The sequence below is a fragment of the Cetorhinus maximus genome, chromosome 22 (genome assembly GCF_964194155.1).
Source record: "Cetorhinus maximus chromosome 22, sCetMax3.hap1.1, whole genome shotgun sequence".
In the NCBI taxonomy this organism is placed as follows: Eukaryota; Metazoa; Chordata; class Chondrichthyes; order Lamniformes; family Cetorhinidae; genus Cetorhinus; species Cetorhinus maximus.
This window is the reverse complement of record NC_135900.1, coordinates 5,606,354-5,630,738: the sequence shown is the minus strand read 5'-3', so window position 1 is coordinate 5,630,738 and position 24,385 is coordinate 5,606,354. Positions and strand designations below refer to the sequence as shown.

Below are 24,385 nucleotides of genomic sequence, written 5' to 3'. Positions count from 1 at the left end.
ACTGAAATAAGATTTGCAATGATAAACTCCCCATGGAACAGGATGCAGGTGAGATATGAAAGGAAGTATTGGCGAGTGAGGTAGCAATGAGGAAGTTTGCGATGGGTGTTGCAATCTGCAGTGTATTGGCTGGGGCTGGTTCTGTCTGTTCTGTTCTGTTCTGCAGACACACCTTTCCCCTGGAAGGACACCTGTGGGCGTGGGTCACAGGCAGCAAAAGCCTTTCGCACCGACTCGCTGCTCCTCCCGGCAGAGACTCCCCGCGATGGCAGCGAGCCCGGCCGCTTTTATCCGCACGGTGCTGGTGAGGCAGGAGCCCCTGTCTGACCTGGACTCCAGCTTGGCTGTCCCCTCCGACGAGAGACTCAAACTGTCCCGGCTCCAACAGGATGACAAAAGCTTCCGACTCCGGCAGCAAGTCAGCCTCAGCTTGTCCTGCAGGAGCAGGAAAACCTCCACAGGTGAGACATACGCGCGCACACCTGGACAGGTGAGTCCCACACCTCCACCTGGACAGGTGAGTCCCACACCTCCACCTGGACAGGTGAGTCCCACACCTCCACCTGGACAGGTGAGTCCCACACCTCCACCTGGACAGGTGAGTCCCACACCTCCACCTGGACAGGTGAGAGGGAACCAGGTACCTGGCGCAGGGGGAAGTGTTTCCCCCTTGGAGGGGGAAGTGTCTGGGCCCCTGTGGGGGTTGGGGGTGGGGGCCTGTCCCCCTGTGGGGGTTGGGTTGGGAGACTGTCCCCCTGTTGGGTTTGGGGGGGAGCCTGTCCCCCTGTGGGGGTTGGGTTGGGGTGGGGGGGCCTGTCCCCCTGTGGGGGTTGGGGTGGGGGCCTGTCCCCCTGTGGGGGTTGGGGTGGGGGCCTGTCCCCCTGTGGGGGTTGGGTTGGGGTGGGGGCCTGTCTCCCTGTGGGGGTTGGGTTGGGGTGGGGGCCTGTCCCCCTGTGGGGGTTGGGTTGGGGTGGGGGCCTGTCCCCCTGTGGGGGTTGGGTTGGGGTGGGGGCCTGTCCCCCTGTGGGGGTTGGGTTGGGAGACTGTCCCCCTGTTGGGTTTGGGGGGGAGCCTGTCCCTCTGTTGGGGTGGGGGTGAGGGTTGGGGTGGGGGGAGGGGGCCTGTCCCCCTGTGGGGGTTGGGATGGGGGCCTGTCCCCCTGTGGGGGTTGGGGTGGGGGCCTGTCCCCTTGTGGGGGTTGGGGTGGGGGCCTGTCCCCCTGTGGGGGTTGGGGTGGGAGCCTGTGGGGGTTGGGGTGGGAGACTGTCCCCCTGTGGGGGTTGGGGTGGGAGACTGTCCCCCTGTGGGGGTTGGGGTGGGAGCCTGTGGGGGTTGGGGTGGGAGACTGTCCCCCTGTGGGGGTTGGGTTGGGAGACTGTCCCCTGTTGGGTTTGGGGGGGAGCCTGTCCCTCTGTTGGGGTGGGGGTGAGGGTTGGGGTGGGGGAGGGGGCCTGTCCCCCTGTGGGGGTTGGGGTGGGGGCCTGTCCCCCTGTGGGGGTTGGGGTGGGGGCCTGTCCCCTTGTGGGGGTTGGGGTGGGGGCCTGTCCCCCTGTGGGGGTTGGGGTGGGGGCCTGTCCCCCTGTGGGGGTTGGGGTGGGGGGGCCTGTCCCCTTGTGGGGGTTGGGGTGGGGGCCTGTCCCCCTGTGGGGGTTGGGGTGGGAGCCTGTGGGGGTTGGGGTGGGAGACTGTCCCCCTGTGGGGGTTGGGATGGGAGACTGTCCCCCTGTTGGGTTTGGGGGGGAGCCTGTCCCCCTGTTGGGGTGGGGGTGGGGGTTGGGGTGGGGGCGGGTGCCTGTCCCCCTGTGGGGGTTGGGATGGGAGACTGTCCCCCTGTTGGGTTTTGGGGGGAGCCTTTCCCCCTGTTGGGGTGGGGGTGGGGGTTGGGGTGGGGGCGGGTGCCTGTCCCTCTGTGGGGGTTGGGGTGGGGGCCTGTCTCCCTGTTGGGTTTTTGGGGGAGCCTGTCCCCACTCACTGAGGTAGATTTACCAGTACCTGAGGTCATCACATTGCCTTGAGTTTTAATTGCTACACCATTGGCAGCCGTGCCTTCATCTGCCTGGGCCCTAAACTCTGGAATACCCTCCCTAAACCTCTCCACCTCCCTCTCTTTCTCTCTCCTAATTTAAGACACTCCTTAAAACCTCCCTCTTTGACCAAGCTTTTGGCCACCTGTCCTATTATCTCCTTAGCTGGTTCAGTTTGTTTGACTGTGTTCCTGCGAAGTGCCTTGAAATGTTTCGCTCCGTATAGGTGCCATATAAATGCAAGTTGTTGTTTGGAGCCTTCTTCATTTTAATTTAAATGAACAAATGTTTGGTGGGAGGCTCCTGATCGGACACAGCTTTTTACTCAGTATCAGGAAGAAGAGAATCTACCCCATAATGTGAAAAACAATTGAAGGTTATAGTTGGATGCTGACAGCAAGTTGGCAGAGAATGTATGGCCAACACTGAACCTGTGAAGATCAGTCAGCTGGGTTTTGTTTGCAATCAATGGCTGGGAAACACTGATGGGTGGACCTCTGGCTGATTTGCGTCATTTTTTAAGGTTATTTTAGCCACTGTGGAATTGTTGAATTACAATTTCTCTCCTTGATGGTCGTCTTTCACAAGCAATGTTAAATCAGGGCTCCTATCTGCCCTCGCAGTTGGGTGTAAAAATCCCATGGCCACTGTTTCATCACGTTACATGGCATCTGCAACACAGAAACAGGCCATTCGGCCCAACTTGTCCATGCTGGTGTTTATGCTCAACACGAACCATCTTCCACCCCTTTTCACCTCACCCCATCAACATATCCTTCTATTCCTTTCCCCCCTCATGTGTTTATCCAGCTTCCCCTTGAATACCTCTATACTACTTACGCCAACCACATCCTGTTGTAGTGTGTTCCACATTCTGGGTTAATAAGTTTCTCCTGAATTCTTTATTGGGTTTATTCGTGACCATCTTGCATTGGTGGCCCCTGGTTTTGGTTCTCTTCGCAAGTGAAACCACCTTCTCCAAGTCAACTCGAATGAGCTTTTATAATCCTGAAGACCTCTATCAGGTTTGGGTCAAAATCCTGGAACTCCCTCCCTAACAGCACTGTGTGGGTGACCCTACGCCACATGGACTGCAGCGGTTCAGGAAGGCAACTCACCACCACCTTCTCAAGGGCAATTAGGGATGGGCAATAAATGTTGGCCCAGCCAGCGAAGCCCACATCCCGTGAATGAATAATAAAAAGAAAAGGTTACCTCTCAGTATTTTTTATAGAGAAAAGGGCTCTGGCCTGGTCTCTCCTGGTAGGTATAACCTCTAAGTGGCTGGTGCTGAGGATCCCTGCTCTCTTATCATCTGCTCCACTGTCTCTGCTCCTTTAAGATTCCAAAGAAGAGGAGGCGAGTTCTCCCTGCTGTCCTGGCCAACATTTAGTTATCTCTTAACCGACATCACTAAAACAGATTATCTGATCATTTATTGCTGTTCGTGAGGCTATGCTGTGCAAAATTTGGCTCCCATGTTTACTGAATTACAACAGTGACTACACTCCAAAAGCACTTCATTAGCACCGAAACACTTTGGGATGTGAAAAGCATTATATCATTTTTAAAATTTATCTTGGGGTCTGGGCGTCGCTGGCTAGGCCAGCATTTGTTGCCCATCCCTAATTGCCCCTTGTGAAGGTGGCGGTGAGCTGCCTCCTTGAACCGCTGCAGGGAAGCGATTCCAGGATTCGAACCAGCGATGATTAAAGAATGGTGATGTGGTTCCAAGTCAGGGATCCCATCATTTAGATCAGAGGTAAATTATCTCCAAACCATCACTGATAACAATCATTACAGTCTAAGCTGTTGTGCTGAATGGCCTCTGAATGTTAATTGCACGCGTCCATTTCTGAATCTTGCACCGCAATCTAGCCACTCGGCAATCCCATTCCGTCTAGAGTTCATGCCATGTTATTCAACTGTAGACTCTCTTCATCAGTCCGGCTCTATCTAAAATCCGTGTCAGATCAGACACTTGTCCTTTAGTTGATTCCAGTTTTACGATAGCCTGAATAACACATCGGAATACGACTGTCTGAACTCTTGATGTATTTGTCCTAAATTCTTCCTGTGTTATTTTGGACATTAACATCTTTAATATAAACAAGAAAAATAGAGAGGAATTTCAGAGGGACTAGCTCCTGCATGCTGGTCTCTGACGGTGGAAATTAAAGAGCTGAGTTTCTTCCCCTAGTTTCTTTGAGCAAGATAGAGCGATTCGGTGATTATCTGTAAACTTTAATCCTACCTCCCCCGCCCCAGTAAATTTTGGAGTGCGGTTAAGACTCCACCCTGCAACTGGAGAGCTCCTGCGGTGTTTCTCTCATTTTGATAATGTCAGCATGGGTAATGTGTTAACCAATTAGTCAGAAGGTCTGGAGTTCAGGTCCCACCCCAGAAAGTTGAGTGCAGCACTCAAGCTGAGAATTCAATGGTCTACCAGCCATCGAAGGTGGATGTTAAAGATCTCGTGGCAATATTTTGAAGACAAGCAGGGCGTTCTCCCGTCTCACCAACAATTATCCCTCCATCAACACTATAAACAAATGATTTTGTTACGTTCTACTATGCTCATGAACTGATTGCACACTTATCTGTCAGCAGGTGAGTCGATTACCATATACTGCAGACGTAGAGACCAATATAAAACGAAGCACGTACTACTTATTTACACAAACAACAAAGCACTAACATGACGTGTGCTTCTCCAACCAGACCCTACTCTAGACTAACATTAACATTGTAGCCTGTGCTACACAGCTATTGGGTCATACAGTCACACGGTCAATCTGCTCACCTTCTCTTAAAGGTGTATTACACCACAGATCTGATCATTTATCACATTGCCGTTGTGGGATCTTGCAAATTAGCTTCCACGTTTCCTACATTACCACAGTGACCACACTTTAAAAAGCTCCAAAGGACGGCGCCTCTGACAGTGCAGCACTCCCTCAGTAAATGCACCGAAATGTCATCTTAGACTGTGCTCAAGCCTCCAGAGTGGGGTCTGAACCAAGGACCTTCTGAATCAGAATGTTACCGAGTGAGAAAACCCGTTATGGAAAACCATTATAAATACTTCCTGGTTTGTACCATGAAGAAGTGTAACCAAGATAATCTTTTAATGAACGCATTGAAACAGTTGGACATGCACCTTGGTATGAACCCTTTAAGGCCTCGATCCTCCCTACTCTCTAACCTCCTCCAGCCTACAAACCTCCAAGATCTCTCGCTCCTCCAATTCTGGCCTCCTGCTCATCCCCGATTTTCATGGTTCCACCATTGGTGGCTGTGCCCTCAGGTGCCAAGGCCCTAAGCTCTAGAATTCCCTCCCTAAATCCTCCTGCCCCTCCACCTCTCTCTCCTTCTTTCAAACGTTCCTTATAGACCGCCTCTTCGAACAAGCTTTTGGTCACCTGTCCTATTGTCTACTTAAGTGGCTCATTGTTAAATTTTGCCTGATGATCGCTCGAGTGAAGTGCTTTGTATCACATTAAAGTAGCAAGCTTTTGCGTATAAAATCATTGCTCCCTCCTATTGCAAAGCTTAAACTCCAAGACAACATTTTGCCGGTTGCATTGTAGCTTATAGGGTTTACAAGACGCTACAACCTGTGTGTGGTCTGCGAGTTATTGTGTCAGAATTGCTAATAGCACCATTTTATTCCTAGGTCGAATGCAGCGGACTCTCAGTGCCCCCGACTACGTTAGCTGCAAGACAACCACTCTGTTTGAATACCCCACACTGCCGCTGCCAGTGCCTCGGTATGGTTACGCCAAGGTATGTCACTGGTGAATGATTGCCATTTATAGAGAGAAACTAGTCAGGGAGCCTAGGTCAAAGGGACATAAGTTTAAAATCAGAGGCGGGTCATTCAGAAGTGAAATTAGGAAGCACCTCTTCACACAAAGGATGCGAAGGGTAGAACTCAAGCTCAAATCATTTTAAATCAGAGTTGATTTGTGAATCAGGGATAGAAAGGGATATGGAATCAAGGCGAGTGGGTGGAATTCAGCTCTGATCAACCATGATCCCAGTGAGTGATGGAAGAGGCTCGAGGGGCTGAATGGCCTCCTCCTGTTCCTGTGTCCCTAACGCTGCGATTACAATGTGTTCTGTTAACTTTTACATCTTAAGTTACTTAAAAAGCTGGTTGCTCCCTACGATGCGTTGGGCATAGTGAGTCCAGGTTACAGAGGGCAGGTTCCCAGTCTAACCTGTGCAACCCGAAGTTGGTTCACCCTATGGCAATTATGGGACTGAAAGAAAAAAAAAAACTTGTATTTATATTGCACCTTTCATGACCTCAGGATTGTCACAAAGTGCTTTACAGACATTGAGAAACTTTTGAAGTGTAGTCACTGTTGTCATGTAGGAAACACGGCAGTCAATTTGGGCATAGCAAGCTCCCACGAGCGGCAATATGATAATGACCTGATGATTTGTTTTTCTTTACGTTGGCTGAAGAATAAATATTGACCAGGACACAAGGTAGAACTCCTTTTAACATTTTAAACACTGCGATCAGATTACCCGTCAACTTCTAAACAGGAGAGGATACAAGCCAAGTTGATCCAAAGTACTGAGAGGTTCAAGCACAGAGGGATAATTTTGGAAAGTAGGCAAGTTATGGTGGATCCTTGATTTGACTAAGCACTGTGAGCAATTCTGTCCTCCATCTTATAAAAAGGATATAGTGGCACTTGAAAAGGTGCAAAGGTGATTGACAGGGATGATACCAGACTGAGAGGTTATAGCCATCAGGAGGGATTGAACAGGCTGGGACTCTTTGGAAAGGAGAAGACTGAGGAGTCATCTGGTTGAAGCCTTTAAAATTATGAAAGAGTTTGATATGGTAGACGACAGGGAAGATGTTGCTGCCTGTGGGGGAGTCAAGAACTAGGGGCCATCAATATAACATGGTCACTAATAAATCTAATAGTGAATTCAGGAGAAACTTCTTTACCCAGAGAGTGGTGAGAATGTGGAACTTGCTACCACAGGGAGTAGTTAAGGTGGATAGCATAGACGTATTTAAGGGGAAGCCAGACAAACACAGGGTAGAAAGGAATAGAAGGATATGCTGATAGGGTAAAATGAAGAGAGGCGGGAGGGGTTCATGTGAAGCACAAACACGATGGACCATTTGGGGGACTTTAATTACCCGAATGTAGACTCGGACAGTGGTAGTGTAAAGGGTGGAGAGGGGCAAAAGTTCCTAGATTGTGTTCAGGAGAATTTTCTCCAGCGGTATGTGTCCAATCCAACAAGAAAAGATGCACTGTTGGACCTGGTTCTTGGAAATGAGGCGGGCCAAGTAGATCAAGTGTCAGTGGGGGAACATTTAGGAGACAGTGATCATTGTATTGTACATTTTAGGATGATGATAGAAAAAGACGATAGGCAATCCGGAGTAAAAATAATTAACTGGACAAGTGCCGACTTCGGTGGGGCAAGAACGGAGCTGGGTCAGATAGACTGGAAAGAAAGATTGGCGGGAAAAACTGTAGCTGAACAATGGGCTACCTTCAAAAAAAATAATTGGTTCATGCATAGTCAAGGTATATTCCATCGAAAGGGAAAGGTAGGACAAACAAATCCAGAGTTCCCTGGAGGAAAAAGGAGATTGAAATTAAATAAAGAAGAAAAAGTGCACTTATGACAGGTGTCAGGTAGAAAATACAATTGAGAATGGGATTGAGGTTAGTGTATTGAGATGGATAGAAAACTGGTTGGCAGACGAGAAACAAAGAGTAGGAATAAACAGGTCTTTTTACGAATGGCAGGCAGTGACTAGTGGGGTACCGCAGGGATTGGTGCTGGGATCCCAGCTATTCACAACATATATTAATGATTTAGATGAGGGAACTAAATGTAATATCTCAAAATTTGCAGATGACACAAAGCTGGGTGGAAGGGTGAGCTGTGAGGAGGATGCAGAGATGCTTCAGTGTGATTTAGACAAGCTGAGTGAGTGGGCAAATGCATGGCAGATGCAGTATAATATGGTTAAATGTGAGGTTATCCACTTTAGTAGCAAAAACAGGAAGGCAGATCATTATCTGAATGGCTATAACTTGAGAGAGGGGAATATGCAACGAGACTTGGATGTCCTCGTACACCAGTCACTGAAGGTAAGCATGCAGGTGCAGCAGGCAGTAAAGAAGGCAAATGTTTTGTTGGCCTTCATAGCCAGAGGATTCGAGTACAGGAACAGGGATGTCTTGCTGCAATTATACAGGGCCTTGGTGAGACCACACCTGGAATATTGTGTGCAGTTATGGTTTCCTTATCTGAGGAAGGATGTTCTTGCTATAGAGGGAGTGCAGCGAAGGTTTACCGGACTGATTCCTGGGATGGCGGGACTGACATATGAGGAGAGATTGAGTCAGTTAGGATTATATTTGCTGGAGTTCAGAAGAATGAGGGGGGTCCTCATAGAAACCTATAAAATTCTAACAGGACTAGACAGGGTAGATGCAGGAAGGATTTCCCCGATGGTGGGGGAGTCCAGAACCAGGGGTCACAGTCTGAGGATACAGGGTAGACCATTTAGGACTGAGATGAGGAGAAATTTCTTCACCCGGAGAGTGGTGAGCCTGTGGAATTCGCTACCACAGAAAGTAGTTGAGGCCAAAACATAGTATGTTTTCAAGAAGGAGTTAGATATAGCTCTTGGGGCAAAAGGTATCAAAGTATATGGGGAGAAAGCGGGAGCAGGCTATTGAGTTGGATGATCAGCCATGATCATAATGAATGGTGGAGCAGGCTTGAAGGGCCTATTCCTGCTCCTGTTTTCTATGTTTCTATGTTGAGAACCAAGAGGAATACAGGAGGTTCAGAGGGGAGGTGAAAAAGCATATTAGAGAAGGGAAGAGGGATTATGAGAAAAGACTGGCAACCAACATAAAGGGGAAACCCAAAGTCTTCGATAGGCACATAAATAGTAAAAGGGTGGCAAAAGGAGGAGTAGGGCCGATGAGGGAAATAGGAATTTACACATGGATGAAGAGGCCATGGCTGAGGTATTAAATGAATAATTTGCATCCATCTTTACCCAAGGGGTAGATGCTACCCAGCCCATGGTGACAGACGAGGAAACTCTGTCACTAGAAGGGTTCAAAATTGATAAGGAGGAAGTGTTAAATAGACTGTGGGTACTTAAGGTTGACAAGGCACTGGGGACCAGATGAGATGCATCCAAGGATATTGAAGGAAGTGAGAGTAGAAATTGCAGGGGCGCTAGCCATAATCTTTCAGTCTTCCTGAGGGATAGTGCCAGAAGACTGGAGAATTACAAACATCATGCCCTTGTTCAAAAAAGGTTGTAAGGATAAGCCCAGCAATTACAGACCAGTCATTTTAACTTCAGTGGCGGACATGATTCTAGAAACGATTATTCGGGATAGAATTAGTAATCACATGGAAAAATATGAGTTGATAAGGAAGAGCCAGCATGGGTTTCTAAAGGGGAAATCGTGTTTAACTAACTTGCTGGAATTTTTTGAAGAGGTAACAGAAAAGATCGATGAGGGTAATGCTGTTGATGTGGTGTACATGGACTTTGAAAAGGTATTTGACACAGTGCCACACAACTGACTTGTGAGAAAAGTTATTGCTCATGGAATAAAAGGGACAGTAGCAACGTGAAAACAAAATTGGCTGAAAAGTAGGAAGCAGAGCGTAATGGTCAATGGATATTTTTCGGGCTGGAGGAAGGTTTGTAGTGGAGTTCCCCAGGGGTCGGTATTGGGACCCTTGCTTTTCCTGATAAGTATTAATGATCTAGATCTTGGTGTGCAGGGGACAATTTCAAAGTTTGCGGATGGCACAAAGCTTGGGAGTGTTGTGAACTGCGAGGAGGATGATGTGGAACTTCAGTAGGACATAGACAAGTTGGTGGAGTGGGCAGATAGTGGCAGTTGAAGTTCAATGCAGAGAAGTGTGAGATGATGCATATTGGTAGGAAGAATATAGACAATATAAAATATGGGGTGAAATTTTGAAGGGGTGCAGGAGCAGAAAGACTTGGATGTATATGTACATAGATCATTGAAGGTGGCAGGACAGGTGGAGAGAGCAGCCAATAAAGCATATAGTATCCTGGGCTTTATCAATAGGGGCATAGAGTACAAGTACAAGGGAGGTAATGTTGAATTTATATAAGACACTTGTTAGACCTCAGCTGGAATATTGTGTACAGTTCTGGGCACCATGTTATAGGAAGGATGTGAACACATTGGAGAGAGTTCAGAAGAGGTTTACAAGAATGGTCCCAGGGATCAGAAACTTCAGCTATGAGGATAGATTGGAGAATTTGGGACTGTTTTCCTTGGAGAGGAGAAGGCTAAGAGGAGACTTGATAGAAGCTTTCAAAACCATGAGGGGGCTGGCCAGAGTAGATAGGGAGAAGCTGTTCCTGTTCGTAGATGGATCGAGAACGAGAAGGCACAGATTGGAAGTGATTTGTAAAAGAAGAAAATGTGACGTGAGAAAAATCTTTTTCACACCACGAGTGGTTCGGGTCTGGAATGCACTGCCTGGAAGTGTGGTGGAGGCAGGTTCAATCGAGGCATTCAAGAGGTCATTAGATGATTATTTGAATAGAAACAATTTGCAGGGGTACAGGGAAAAGCAGGGCAATGGCACTAGGTCATAATTCTCATCTGGAGAGCCGGTGCAGACATGATGGGCCGAATGGCCTCCTTCTGTGCCATTAAGATTCTGTGAATGTCCTGTTTCTGCACTGTAACTCGTATGCAGTTCTCAATAAGCATTCATAAGTGCCTCAAGATTTCAATCCAGCAATTAGTTGCACCCAGATTATTTGGGTTATGAGAGTTTTACTGGGTGCTCCCTATTTTCACAGGCCCTGTAGACCGCTTGTGTTAATCTGTCCCGTGAGCATTGAATCACAGAGTTGCACCTTTTAAGAGTGTTTGGTGTCTCTTACCAAGTCCTGGTCTTTACTGAATGAGAGGACGCTTAGACTGTGATGTAATATCAAAATGCTTCACGTTCTGACAATGGGCTGCTAAAATCTAAGCGCTGTGCAATTTTTCTGTGCCTATCTGCCTGAATACTGATTCAACTTGTTTTAACACTGCACTAATCCCGCGGGCGTTCACAGATGAGCCAACATTAACTGGCTATCAATCAAAGAAATGTCTACACTTTGCCTTTGGTTGTTACCAGGTTTCCTGACAGGCGACCCCCTTCAGTTTGTGCATGTCACTCTTATAAGTTTGTTTCTGCTAATGGCCTCTCCCATTGACAGGGGAGAGCTCATCTGCTCTTAAAATTGCAGTCAGCTTGATCGGGGTGAGAATGGGAATGTGTTAGACACCCATTTAATTTCAACTGCTCCCCCTTCTCCAGCGACAGATGGAGTTAAAATCCCCCATAATAAGTTGAATCACGGGAATGCCAAGGAGGACAAAGGGGGCGCAGATACCAAACCAAAATGCCTACTCTTAGATGTGATTCCGCGATTGGGCAGAACTTGCTGAACAATCCTGAGTGCGCTAATACTAGTACACTAAAAACCAATTTAAGATAATGCTGGAAAAACTCAGCAGGTCTGACAGCATCTGTGGGGAGGAACACAGTTAGATGAAGAGTCATACGGACTTGAAACGTTAACTGTATTCCTCTCCACAGATGCTGTCAGACCTGCTGAGTTTTTCCAGCTATTGTTGTTTTTGTTTCAGATTTCCAGCATCCGCAGTATTTTGCTTTTAATTTAAGATAATGCATTGAATTAAAATGTGGCTCACTTATGCTTACTAGAAGTGACATGCATTCATATGCAGGAACCCGTTCTCTGCAAACAAAAGGAATATGTTCAAGCCTTGTGCCTCTTTTGAATTACCCTAGAGCATGGGGAGCCTATAGTACCCTGTTGTCTTCTTCATGGCAATGCCTCAGCCAATCAGAGTCAACTTGCCAACCAATCAGCACCCTTTTCTCCTGTAGTATAAATTGTTGTGATCGTTTGAAATTTGGCATTCTTGTGATTGTCCTGATGAGTGCAAGATGGAACGTTTCAGCAACGTGTCTCTCTTTTCAGCAAGATTCAAGCTCTGTCCTACCAAGTGACTGTTTAGATACCAGAATAATAAAATGAAGGTGGACCCAGGGCATCATGGAGCTCTTCCATACATGATCAGTAAAAGGTGTGAGAAGGAGAATAAAACCAACCTAGAACTGAAAGATATAGGTTATAGGAATAAATTAGGAACATAGGGCTTAGGAACAGGAGTAGGCCACGTGGCCCTTCGAGCCTGCTCTGTTGTTCGATAAGATCATGGCCGACCTGCCTGTGGCGTCAACTCCACCTTGCTGTCCACCCCCTTGACTCCCTTGTTCATCAAGAATCCATCTTGAATAAATTCAATGACCACTGCCTTCTGGGAAACAGATTTATTGCTGTCCCGCTCCCCCACTCGCTCGCTGGGCTCGAACTATTCCGGGGCCCCACCCCCTCCTCAGTCCCCCTCATCGTTTAGAATCGCAGTCCCACCTTCGCTCGCTCCGACCCCTCATCACTCAAGGTCCTTGTGGGAATGAATTTCTGGGTGTGTGTTTTTTTAATTTATTCTTGGGATGTGGGCTTTGCTGGCAAGGCCAATATGTATTGCCCATCCTTAATTGCCCTTGAGAAGATCCTCCCTTCCCTGCACCAACCCTTGTGATTTTTGTTCATTTGTGTTTTGTAGTGTTGCTAAATTGATTTTTTTTTCTTTTTCCTTTTGACAGACTGCAGAACCTATGAGTTACACAATTAATCAGACGCTCGGAAATAGAGCCGCGCTCTTTTCATCAGGGACCAGTCGGTTCTTGTCCCAAGGCCTGCAGAGCCAAACAATTAAACCAACTCGCCGGATAGAGGTTTCCCCGGAAAACAGCCCGGTCTTGTCTCGCGCTCGCCCGTGGATGGAATCGAGGTTTCTGAGGAAGGGGACAGTGGGGAGAGACCCTGCAATGTCCTACGGTCGCCATGCTAGCTACGTCGAAAGAAAGCCGAGCAGTCGGATGAGCAGCGTGAGGCCCGTTTTGCGCAGTAACTCAAGATACACTCAAACGGAGGTCGTTGCCGCTCCCCGACCGACTCCTGTCCACAGGGCCTCCTCTCAGAGTTCCCAGAAGCACGTGGTCACCGTGAGCAGAGAACCCCAGTCCCCAGGGAGCGTTCTTGCCGATACAACCAACCCTATCGCGAACTTCCGTCCCGGCCTCAGTCAGAGCATGTCGAGGATCTACGAGAGGAACCAAACTGGGGCCCTGAATCAGCGGCCCGAGGGAGTCGCTTCCAGTTACCATGGCGTTCCTCACAAGAGGCATGCCCAGATAGTAAACAGATATAACTGGAACCAAACATCTTACCAGACTCATTATTCTACCACCAACAACGCTGTAGTTACTGAGGGGTTAATGCCAATGGAAAGCCCAACAGTGGAGGACCAGATAGAGGCCCAGATCCAGGCCGAGGTCCATGCCCAGGCACAGCAAGCTCAGGCCCAAGCTCAGGCCCAAGCCAGCTATCAGACATTGGCCTACCAGGAAAGCTATGAGGCACAAGGAGAGCATGAAAACCTTACTGAAAGGTAATTAATGTCTGCAGTGAGGGGGTAAACTGAATGGTAAGGCCAGCTTAATCACTTGGCATGGCTCCCGTAGTTATTCCTGCTAAATCTGAAGCAGCATCAGGTATTCTCTGTACCAATTTCAGGAAGGAGATTCTGGCTGAATGATCCCGTGTTGCTGAATACTGTAACTAATATTCCTTAGTCTAAGCGGGAGGTACGATACTTCAGTAATATCAGGGATAAGGGACTTCGGTTATGTGGAGAGATTGGAGAAGCCGGGTTTGTCCTGCTTAGAACAGAGGAGGATAAGAGGAGATTTAATAGACGAGTTCAAAATTATGAAGGGTTTGGATAAAATAAGGGGAAGCTGTTTCCAGTGGCTGAAGGGTTGGATACAGGTTGAGGCCTGAATTTTACGTTTGTCCGGCGCACGCGATCGGCGGCCAGAAGCAGACACGATATATGCTTCTGGATGCGATCACAACTGACAGACAATTTCACGCTGGCCGGCCAATTAACTGGCTTCCGGCGTGAAACGCGCGCTGAGAGAAGCTCAGTGCTGTCAGGGGGCGCGGGAAGAGGGTGGGTACCGAGACATGTGAGGGTTTACATCACTCTCCCTGAAGGCTGACAACTGCTGTAGAGCTGCTCAGGGAGGGAGCTGCAGTGTTGTTCAAAGGGATATTTACCCACAGAAAATGCCATAACCCATCTCTAACGTGACTACAACCAACTGACACCAATACTCTTAACCCCTCAACCTCCAAATATCTTCTGGGCATTTTATCCCACCCTGGATTGAGAAGGATGCAAAAACATGACGGCCGCCTGGCCGATTGACCCGTGTGCCAAGCGTAAAAGCGCAAGGGCCATTTAAAAACCCTGGTCGACGGGGGCTTTAATTGGCTTAATTGGAACTTTGATTGCCGGCGGGCACACTTCCGACTCCCGCGTGCGCCTGCCAACTGTGATAGGGCGCAACGTCGCTATGGCGCCCCTTGGGTTAGGAGGAGTCGGCCGTGCGTCCGATCGGGCAGGTAGAATTCTGGCCTGAAGGTAATTGGCAATGTAACTAGAGGAGAGATTTGGAAAATTCATTTCGGTCAGCGGGTCGTTGTGACCTGGAACGCGTTGCCAGGGTAGGCCGGTGAAAGCAGATTCAACAGGAACTTCCAAAGGAGAATTGGATAAGTACTTGAAGGGAGTAAACTTGCAGGGCAACGGGGAAATAGCTGGGCGAGCGGAATCAACTGGAAAGCTTTTCAAAGAGCAGGCACAGGCAGGATGGGCTGAATGGTCTCGTTCTGTGGCCGCCTTTGTTCCCATTGAAATGTTTTATGCTTTAGAATCAGGTCTTGTGTAACAACTTTCCATCACAAAGATTTGCCCAGGTGAGGGAGACCCATCAGCCCATTTTCCCACATAATACTCCCTGAAGGGTGTGGCAGCCACTGGATTATCCCCAGGTGGTGAATCATTTTGGTTTTAGGGTGGGGCCTGGTTAATATGTCTACCAGCAAGTCACGGGTCACAAACAGACACAGCCCGATGATAAAGGAAAATTCTGCAGATGCTGGAAATCTGAAATAAAAACAGAAAATGCTGGAAAAGCTCAGCAGGTCTGACAGCGTCTGTGGAAAGAGAAACAGAGTTAACGTTTTGACTCTGTATGACTCTTCTTCAGAGCTGCTGTATGGTGTGTAGGCTCCAGGTTTGCACAGTAGCTGGAGTAGAGCCATAACATGGGAAACTTGAATTCAGCAAGAGAGAATCTAACCATCGTCCTTTGAGATTCAATGGCATTAACATCGCTGAAACCCTGACGATCAGCATCCTGGGGGTTACCATTGACCAGAAACTGAACTGGACTAGCCATATAAGAGCAGGTCAGAGGCTGGGAATCCTGTGGTGAGTAACTCACCTCCTGACTCCCCCAAAGCCTGTCCACCATCTACAAGGCACAGGTCAGGAGTGTGATGGAATACTCCCCACTTGCCTGGATGAGTGCAGCTCCAACAACACTCAAGAAGCTTGACACCGTCCAGGACAAAGCAGCCCACTTGACTGGCACCCCATCCACAAACATTCACTCCCTCCACCACCGATACACATCCCCCACTCTGCTACATCCCCAGCCCTGTGGCGTTCCCCACTCCTCACTCTGCCGTGTTCCTCACTCCTCACTCTGCCGTGTTCCCCACTCCTCACTGTGCCGTGTTCCCCACTCCTCACTCTGCCGTGTTCCCCACTCCTCACTCTGCCGTGTTCCTCACTCCTCACTCTGCCGTGTTCCTCACTCTGCTGCGTTCCTCACTCTGCTGCGTTCCTCACTCTGCTGCGTTCCTCACTCTGCCGCGTTCCTCACTCTGCCGCGTTACTCACTGCTGCGTTCCTCACTCTGCCGCGTTCCTCACTCCTCACTCTGCCGCGTTCCTCACTCTGCCGCGTTCCTCACTCTGCCGCGTTCCTCACTCCTCACTCTGCCGCGTTCCTCACTCTGCCGCGTTCCTCACTCTGCCACGTTCCTCACTCCTCACTCTGCCACGTTCCTCACTCTGCCGTGTTCCTCACTCTGCCGCGTTCCTCACTCTGCCGTGTTCCTCACTCTGCCGTGTTCCTCACTCTGCCACGTTCCTCACTCCTCACTCTGCCACGTTCCTCACTCTGCCAGATTCCTCACTCTGCCACGTTCCTCACTCTGCCACGTTCCTCACTCTGCCGCGTTCCTCACTCTGCCGCGTTCCTCACTCCTCACTCTGCCGCGTTCCTCACTCCTCACTCTGCCGCGTTCCTCACTCTGCCGCGTTCCTCACTCTGCCGCGTTCCCCACTCCTCACTCTGCCACGTTCCTCACTCCTCACTCTGCCGCGTTCCTCACTCCTCACTCTGCCGCGTTCCTCACTCTGCCGCGTTCCTCACTCTGCCGCGTTCCTCACTCCTCACTCTGCCGCGTTCCTCACTCTGCCGCGTTCCTCACTCTGCCGCGTTCCTCACTCCTCACTCTGCCGCGTTCCTCACTCTGCCGCGTTCCTCACTCTGCCGCGTTCCTCACTCTGCCAGATTCCTCACTCTGCCGCATTCCTCACTCTGCCGCGTTCCCCACTCCTCACTCTGCCGCGTTCCTCACTCCTCACTCTGCCGCGTTCCTCACTCTGCCGCGTTCCTCACTCTGCCGCGTTCCTCACTCCTCACTCTGCCGCGTTCCTCACTCTGCCGCGTTCCTCACTCCTCACTCTGCCGCGTTCCTCACTCCTCACTCTGCCGCATTCCTCACTCCTCACTCTGCCGCGTTCCTCACTCTGCCGCGTTCCTCACTCCTCACTCTGCCGCGTTCCTCACTCTGCCGCGTTCCTCACTCTGCCGCGTTCCTCACTCTGCCGCGTTCCCCACTCCTCACTCTGCCACGTTCCTCACTCCTCACTCTGCCGCGTTCCTCACTCCTCACTCTGCCGCGTTCCTCACTCTGCCGCGTTCCTCACTCTGCCGCGTTCCTCACTCCTCACTCTGCCGCGTTCCTCACTCTGCCGCATTCCTCACTCTGCCGCGTTCCTCACTCCTCACTCTGCCGCGTTCCTCACTCTGCCGCGTTCCTCACTCTGCCGCGTTCCTCACTCCTCACTCTGCCGCGTTCCTTACTCTGCCGCGTTCCTCACTCTGCCGCGTTCCTCACTCCTCACTCTGCCGCGTTCCTTACTCTGCCGCGTTCCTCACTCTGCCGCGTTCCTCACTCCTCACTCTGCCACGTTCCTCACTCTGCCGCGTTCCTCACTCTGCCGCGTTCCTCACTCTGCCAGATTCCTCACTCTGCCGCGTTCCTCACTCTGCCGCGTTCCCCACTCCTCACTCTGCCGCGTTCCTCACTCCTCACTCTGCCGCGTTCCTCACTCTGCCGCGTTCCTCACTCTGCCGCGTTCCTCACTCCTCACTCTGCCGCGTTCCTCACTCTGCCGCGTTCCTCACTCTGCCGCGTTCCTCACTCCTCACTCTGCCATGTTCCTCACTCTGCCGCGTTCCTCACTCTGCCACGTTCCTCACTCCTCACTCTGCCGCGTTCCTCACTCTGCCGCGTTCCTCACTCTGCCGTGTTCCTCACTCCTCACTCTGCCGCGTTCCTCACTCTGCCGCGTTCCTCACTCTGCCGCGTTCCTCACTCCTCACTCTGCCGCGTTCCTCACTCTGCCGCGTTCCTCACTCTGCCACGTTCCTCACTCCTCACTCTGCCACGTTCCTCACTCTGCCGTGTTCCTCACTCTGCCGCGTTCCTCACTCTGCCGTGTTCCTCACTCTGCCGTGTTCCTCACTCCTCACTCTGCCACGTTCCTCACTCTGCCAGATTCCTCACTCTGCCACGTTCCTCACTCTGCCACGTTCCTCACTCTGCCGCGTTCCTCACTCTGCCGCGTTCCTCACTCCTCACTCTGCCGCGTTCCTCACTCCTCACTCTGCCGCGTTCCTCACTCTGCCGCGTTCCTCACTCTGCCGCGTTCCCCACTCCTCACTCTGCCACGTTCCTCACTCCTCACTCTGCCGCGTTCCTCACTCCTCACTCTGCCGCGTTCCTCACTCTGCCGCGTTCCTCACTCTGCCGCGTTCCTCACTCCTCACTCTGCCGCGTTCCTCACTCTGCCGCGTTCCTCACTCTGCCGCGTTCCTCACTCCTCACTCTGCCGCGTTCCTCACTCTGCCGCGTTCCTCACTCTGCCGCGTTCCTCACTCTGCCAGATTCCTCACTCTGCCGCATTCCTCACTCTGCCGCGTTCCCCACTCCTCACTCTGCCGCGTTCCTCACTCCTCACTCTGCCGCGTTCCTCACTCTGCCGCGTTCCTCACTCTGCCGCGTTCCTCACTCCTCACTCTGCCGCGTTCCTCACTCTGCCGCGTTCCTCACTCCTCACTCTGCCGCGTTCCTCACTCCTCACTCTGCCGCGTTCCTCACTCCTCACTCTGCCGCGTTCCTCACTCTGCCGCGTTCCTCACTCCTCACTCTGCCGCGTTCCTCACTCTGCCGCGTTCCTCACTCTGCCGCGTTCCTCACTCTGCCGCGTTCCCCACTCCTCACTCTGCCACGTTCCTCACTCCTCACTCTGCCGCGTTCCTCACTCCTCACTCTGCCGCGTTCCTCACTCTGCCGCGTTCCTCACTCTGCCGCGTTCCGCACTCCTCACTCTGCCGCGTTCCTCACTCTGCCGCGTTCCTCACTCTGCCGCGTTCCTCACTCCTCACTCTGCCGCGTTCCTCACTCTGCCGCGTTCCTCACTCTGCCGCGTTCCTCACTCCTCACTCTGCCGCGTTCTTTACTCTGCCGCGTTCCTCACTCTGCCGCGTTCCTCACTCCTCACTCTGCCGCGTTCCTCACTCTGCCACGTTCCTCACTCTGCCGCGTTCCTCACTCTGCCGCGTTCCTCACTCTGCCAGATTCCTCACTCTGCCGCGTTCCTCACTCTGCCGCGTTCCCCACTCCTCACTCTGCCGCGTTCCTCACTCCTCACTCTGCCGCGTTCCTCACTCTGCCGCGTTCCTCACTCTGCCGCGTTCCTCACTCCTCACTCTGCCGCGTTCCTCACTCTGCCGCGTTCCTCACTCTGCCGCGTTCCTCACTCCTCACTCTGCCATGTTCCTCACTCTGCCGCGTTCCTCACTCTGCCACGTTCCTCACTCCTCACTCTGCCGCGTTCCTCACTCTGCCGTGTTCCTCACTCTGCCGCGTTCCTCACTCTGCCGCGTTCCTCACTCTGCCGTGTTCCTCACTCCTCACTCTGCCGCGTTCCTCACTCTGCCGCGTTCCTCACTCTGCCGCATTCCTCACTCTGCCACGTTCCTCACTCCTCACTCTGCTGCGTTCCTCACTCTGCCGCGTTCCTCACTCCTCACTCTGCCGCGTTCCTCACTCTGCTGCGTTCCTCACTCTGCCGCGTTCCTCACTCCTCACTCTGCCGCATTCCTCACTCTGCCGCGTTCCTCACTCTGCCGCGTTCCTCACTCTGCCGCGTTCCTCACTCCTCACTCTGCCGCGTTCCTCACTCTGCCGCGTTCCTCACTCTGCCGCGTTCCTCACTCTGCCGCGTTCCTCACTCTGCCGCGTTCCTCACTCTGCCGCGTTCCTCACTCTGCCGCGTTCCTCACTCTGCCGCGTTCCTCACTCTGCCGCGTTCCTCACTCTGCCGCGTTCCTCACTCTGCCGCGTTCCTCACTCTGCCGCGTTCCTCACTCTGCCGCGTTCCTCACTCTGCCACGTTCCTCACTCTGCTGCATTCCTCGGCCAAGCCTAGGAAGTGGAAAGCTGCCCAATTTATTTACCTGCTTTCAGGTTCTGCCTTGTAGCAGCATCAGGTGTAGCTCACCGAGAGGCACTCTTACCTCTGAGTCAGAGGGTCGTGGGTTCCAGCTGCATTCTACTGGCCTAAGCACAAAATCTAGGTTGATACCCTTGGTGTAGTGCTGGGGGAGCATTGCACTGTCAGGCCATCGGTGCCTAGGGAGTGCTGCACTGTCAGAGGGTCAGTACTGAGGGAGTGCCGCACTGTCAGAGGGTCACTACTGAGGGAGTGCCGCACTGTCAGAGGGTCAATACTGAGGGAGTGCCGCGCTGTCAGAGGGTCAGTACTGAGGGAGTGCTGCACTGTCAGAGGGTCAGTTCTGAGTGAGTGCTGCACTGTCAGAGGGTCAGTACTGAGGGAGTGCCGCACTGTCAGAGGGTCAGTACTGAGGGAGTGCTGCACTGTCAGAGGGTCAGTACTGAGGGAGTGCTGCACTGTCAGAGGGTCAGTTCTGAGTGAGTGCCGCACTGTCAGAGGGTCAGTTCTAAGTGAGTGCTGCACTGTCAGAGGGTCAGTACTGAGGGAGTGCCGCACTGTCAGAGGGTCAGTTCTGAGTGAGTGCTGCACTGTCAGAGGGTCAGTACTGAGGGAGTGCCACACTGTCAGAGGGTGTTATGACCAATGCAGTGTGTAAAGTGGAGTTATTTAAAAATCCTAGAGGGAAACTTTAAACAACTGTCAAAATCAATAATTTTAAATGTTATGTTGAGATGTGACTCTAAACTCAGGAATCAGACCACTAGTTCTCGAGGTTTTACATTAAACTAAATCAAACACTTTAATTTACACAGGTTAAAATATATGTACACATGGCTACAAATTACTACTATCATAACTTTTAACATATTCCCAAACTCATCTCCATTAAAGCAACAGCAACCCATAGACTTAACCAAACACCAGGCAAAGCATTTTCACCTTACAAATTCAGAATGAGGTTCTTTTCACTGTGGGGCCAGTTGGAGGCTTGCAGCTGTCTTTTGGTCTCACAATGCCTCGGCCCTGCACACCCGAAAACTACTGAAGTTATACCTACCAGCCCCATTCAATGTTAATTCTCACTGTATCAACAACCTCTTTGAACTTCACCTTTCAACAATGAAACCCCTTTCATTGCAACAATTTTATTAGTAATATAAACATATGACTTGGTAGCTGTTAGAAAGGCATCAAGTTTTCACCCCACTTCTTGAATGCTCTATTCAAAAGTTGCAAATGGACGCCATCTCTCTTCCATATCAAAACTAGTACATATCAAAGCACCCACTAACTGGCTTTAATCCAATTAAGACAGACCCGCAGACTAAACCTCTATTTTAAAAGAAAAATATTTTCCAAAATATATATATTAATAGCTTCATGACAGAGGGTCAGTTCTGAGGGAGCACTGCGCTGTTGAAGGGTCTGTACCTAGGGAGCGCTGCATTGTCAGGGGGTCAGAACAGAGGGACTGCCGCACTGTCAGAGGGTCAGCACTGAGGGAGTGCTGCACTGTCAGAGGGTCAGCACTGAAGGAGTGCTGCACTGTCAGAGGGTCAGAACAGAGGGAGTGCCGCTCTGTCAGAGGGTCAGCACTGAGGGAGTGCTGCACTGTCAGAGGGTCAGTACTGAGGGAGAGCCGCACTGTCAGAGGGTCAGCACTGAGGGAGTGCCGCACTGTCAGAGGGTCAGCACTGAGGGAGTGCTGCACTGTCAGAGGGTCAGAACAGAGGGAGTGCCGCTCTGTCAGAGGGTCAGCACTGAGGGAGTGCTGCACTGTCAGAGGGTCAGTACTGAGGGAGTGCTGCACTGTTGGAGGAACCGTACTGAGTGATTGCAGTACTGAGGGAGTGCCACACCGTCAGAAGTGCTGACTTTCAGATGGGGCATTAAACCACTCAGCCCTCTCGGGTGGACGCAAAAGGCCCCAGTTATTTGAAGAAGTGCTGGGGAGTGTCCTGGCCGGTATTAAACCCTGAACTGACAGCACTAAAGTCTGATCATTATCCTATTGCTGTTTGTGGGAGCTTACTGTGCTCCATTTCTTACAACACTTCAAAAACATTTCAGGGCGTTCTGAGGCTGTGGAAAATGATTTGAAATTGCAGGCTCTTTCCCATGCATGAGAAATATTGTTTGCAAATATAGGGAAATCTGCCCCTATTACGTCACAAACAAATGTTTGCAAATGCAGCAGAACACATCAGGACATTTTATTCCCTCCCCGCGCAGTGGAGTGTAAGGGTCAACAGATTCCAAGTGATCGAGTTAATTACTCGCACCCACTTTCCTTAGGAGACCAGCAGGGAATTCTCATCCCTGTGGCTTCTGTTCAAATCCATTTTTTGTTGCATGTTCAGTAAGTCTCACATAAAGGTTCTGAGTCTTGTGTGGTTGAACATTGCCTCTTCATTAATAACACATTACAATGTACATATATACAGGGTATAGCCCTAGCTAACTCCATGCTTGCTTCTCTACACTGGCCTCCGTCCAGTCCACAACTGAATGTAGTCTCAGGTCATGTGTCTCTTTACATCACAATCTTTCCCAGTCCCACATTAAGCCTTGCTATGCCACATATCCTTATGCTACATTTTTCCCCCAGCAGTGCTAGCATGTTGAATACTCCTGGAGATTCTCCAACCACCACACATGAACAGGAAGTCAGTGCTGCTGTCATCATCATTGTTCACCTGGTGTTACTCCCTCCCACTTTCCACTCCTGTCACTGTGCCAAGCACTGCTTCCCCCTTCCACCTTGTTCTTTATTCTTTCACAGGATGTGGGTGTGGTTGTCACTGGCTAGACCAGCATTTATTGCCCATCTCTTGAACTGAGTGGCTTCCTAGGCCATTTGAGAGGGTAGTTAAGAGTTAGCCACACTACTATGGGTCAGGAGTCACATGACCAGGTAAGGATGGCAGATTCCCCTTCCTCTTCCCTAAAGGGGCATTAGTGAATCAAATGGGCTTTTACTACAATCGATGATGGTTTCATTATTATTGAGATTAGCTTTATAATTCCGGATTACTAACTGAATTTCAATTCCACCAGTGGCAGGACTCGAACCCGTGTCCCCAGAGCATTAGTCAGGCCTCTGGATTGCTAGTCCAGTGACATCACCACTATACCACCATCTCCCTACTGGGGAGGGGAGGGGTGGGGTGGGGAGTGAGGTACTGAGAGAGGCAGCGAGGGCTGAAGGGTTGGGAGCGGGGTGGCAAGAGGGTCACTGAGAGGGAGGTGAGTGGAATAGCGAGTGAGTTGGTGAATGAGGCAGCGGGCAGGGTGGTGAGAGGTTGGGAGTGGGGCAGCGATCGGCAGGTATCCAAAACCTTGTTCCTCGATGCAGGCCGTTCCCTGCGCCATTGCTGGCAGCAACATCACAGGCATCGCGACTGCATGTGTGGTGAGTGCGCCCCCTGCAAGCTCAACCAATCTTTAATCCATGTTATTCTCACTGTAGAAGCCTTGAAGCGATTGTCAAATCTAAGGCACCCGAACCCAATGAAAGAAAGATGTACTGGGAATGTCAGCCTGGATTCTAAACTCAAATCGCGAGAGAGGGAGTTGAACCCACAACCTCCTAACTGCAGGCAAGAGTCCTACCCACTGAACCACAGTTACATTTATCAACCTGGTAGCTGCAGGCAAGATAAAGATAGACCAGAATTCAAAATAATTGAGACTGGGCAGAAGGTTCACCTGGGAATTAGCACCAAGAACTCTGATTGAAGATGTGGATTTGGTTAATTTGATTGTACAGTTCACTGAGTGACCGGGGGTGTGATCAGTGCTGTATCCTACACGAGTACTTAACGCACTGGTAATAAAGTCCTCCCCAAGCCTTATTAATAAAAGCATTGGTTCACTTTAAACCCTACACTTCACAGCAAGGGTCACCTGCGATGTGGGGCAAACCTCACTTGGCAATAAAAAAAGGATATAAATTAATACTGTGTTAACTTTCAAGACAAACCACACAAAAGGAGGCTTATTATGGAGCAATCACTGAACTGCTGAGAGAAACCTCCCCTCCTTTTGAAGCTTTTATGTTTCCTGACTCTTGTAAAGTTGACTTATTATCAGGTTTTCCGACAGATAGTAACAGGAGGAAGCCATTCAGCCACTCCAGCCTGTTACATCATTCAGTAAGACGATGGCTGATCTGTATCCAAACTTTATCCACCCACCTTGGCCCTATATCATTTCATCCCCTTATCTAACAGAAATCTACTGATCTCGGATTTAACATTGTTAATTTATGCAGCATCTAGGCCTCTTGTGGGAGAGAGTTTCACACTTCCACCATCCTTTGTGTAAAGCATTTCCCAACTTCTCCCCTGAATGGCCTGGCTCTGATTTTAAGTCCCCTTTTCCAACCTTGGTTACAGTTTCTCTCTATCGACCCGATTAACTCCTTTCATAAATCCTAAAAACCTCAATCAAATCACCCCTTAACCTTCTC

The 24,385-nt window shown here is 50.5% G+C and overlaps 1 protein-coding gene across 2 annotated transcripts in view; it reads left to right on the top strand.

Moving 5' to 3' along the window:
* Nucleotides 1-225: 225 nt before the first annotated feature.
* Nucleotides 226-24,385, top strand: part of pkp2 (plakophilin 2) — a 79,611-nt gene continuing 55,451 nt past the window's right edge. For both annotated transcript variants that reach the window (XM_078567679.1, XM_078567678.1), the window contains exons 1-3: nucleotides 226-461; nucleotides 5,701-5,810; nucleotides 12,789-13,636. In XM_078567679.1, coding sequence (XP_078423805.1) covers nucleotides 266-461; nucleotides 5,701-5,810; nucleotides 12,789-13,636 — 1,154 coding nt within the window. In that variant the 5' untranslated portion in view covers nucleotides 226-265. The remainder of the gene's footprint in view (nucleotides 462-5,700; nucleotides 5,811-12,788; nucleotides 13,637-24,385) is intronic.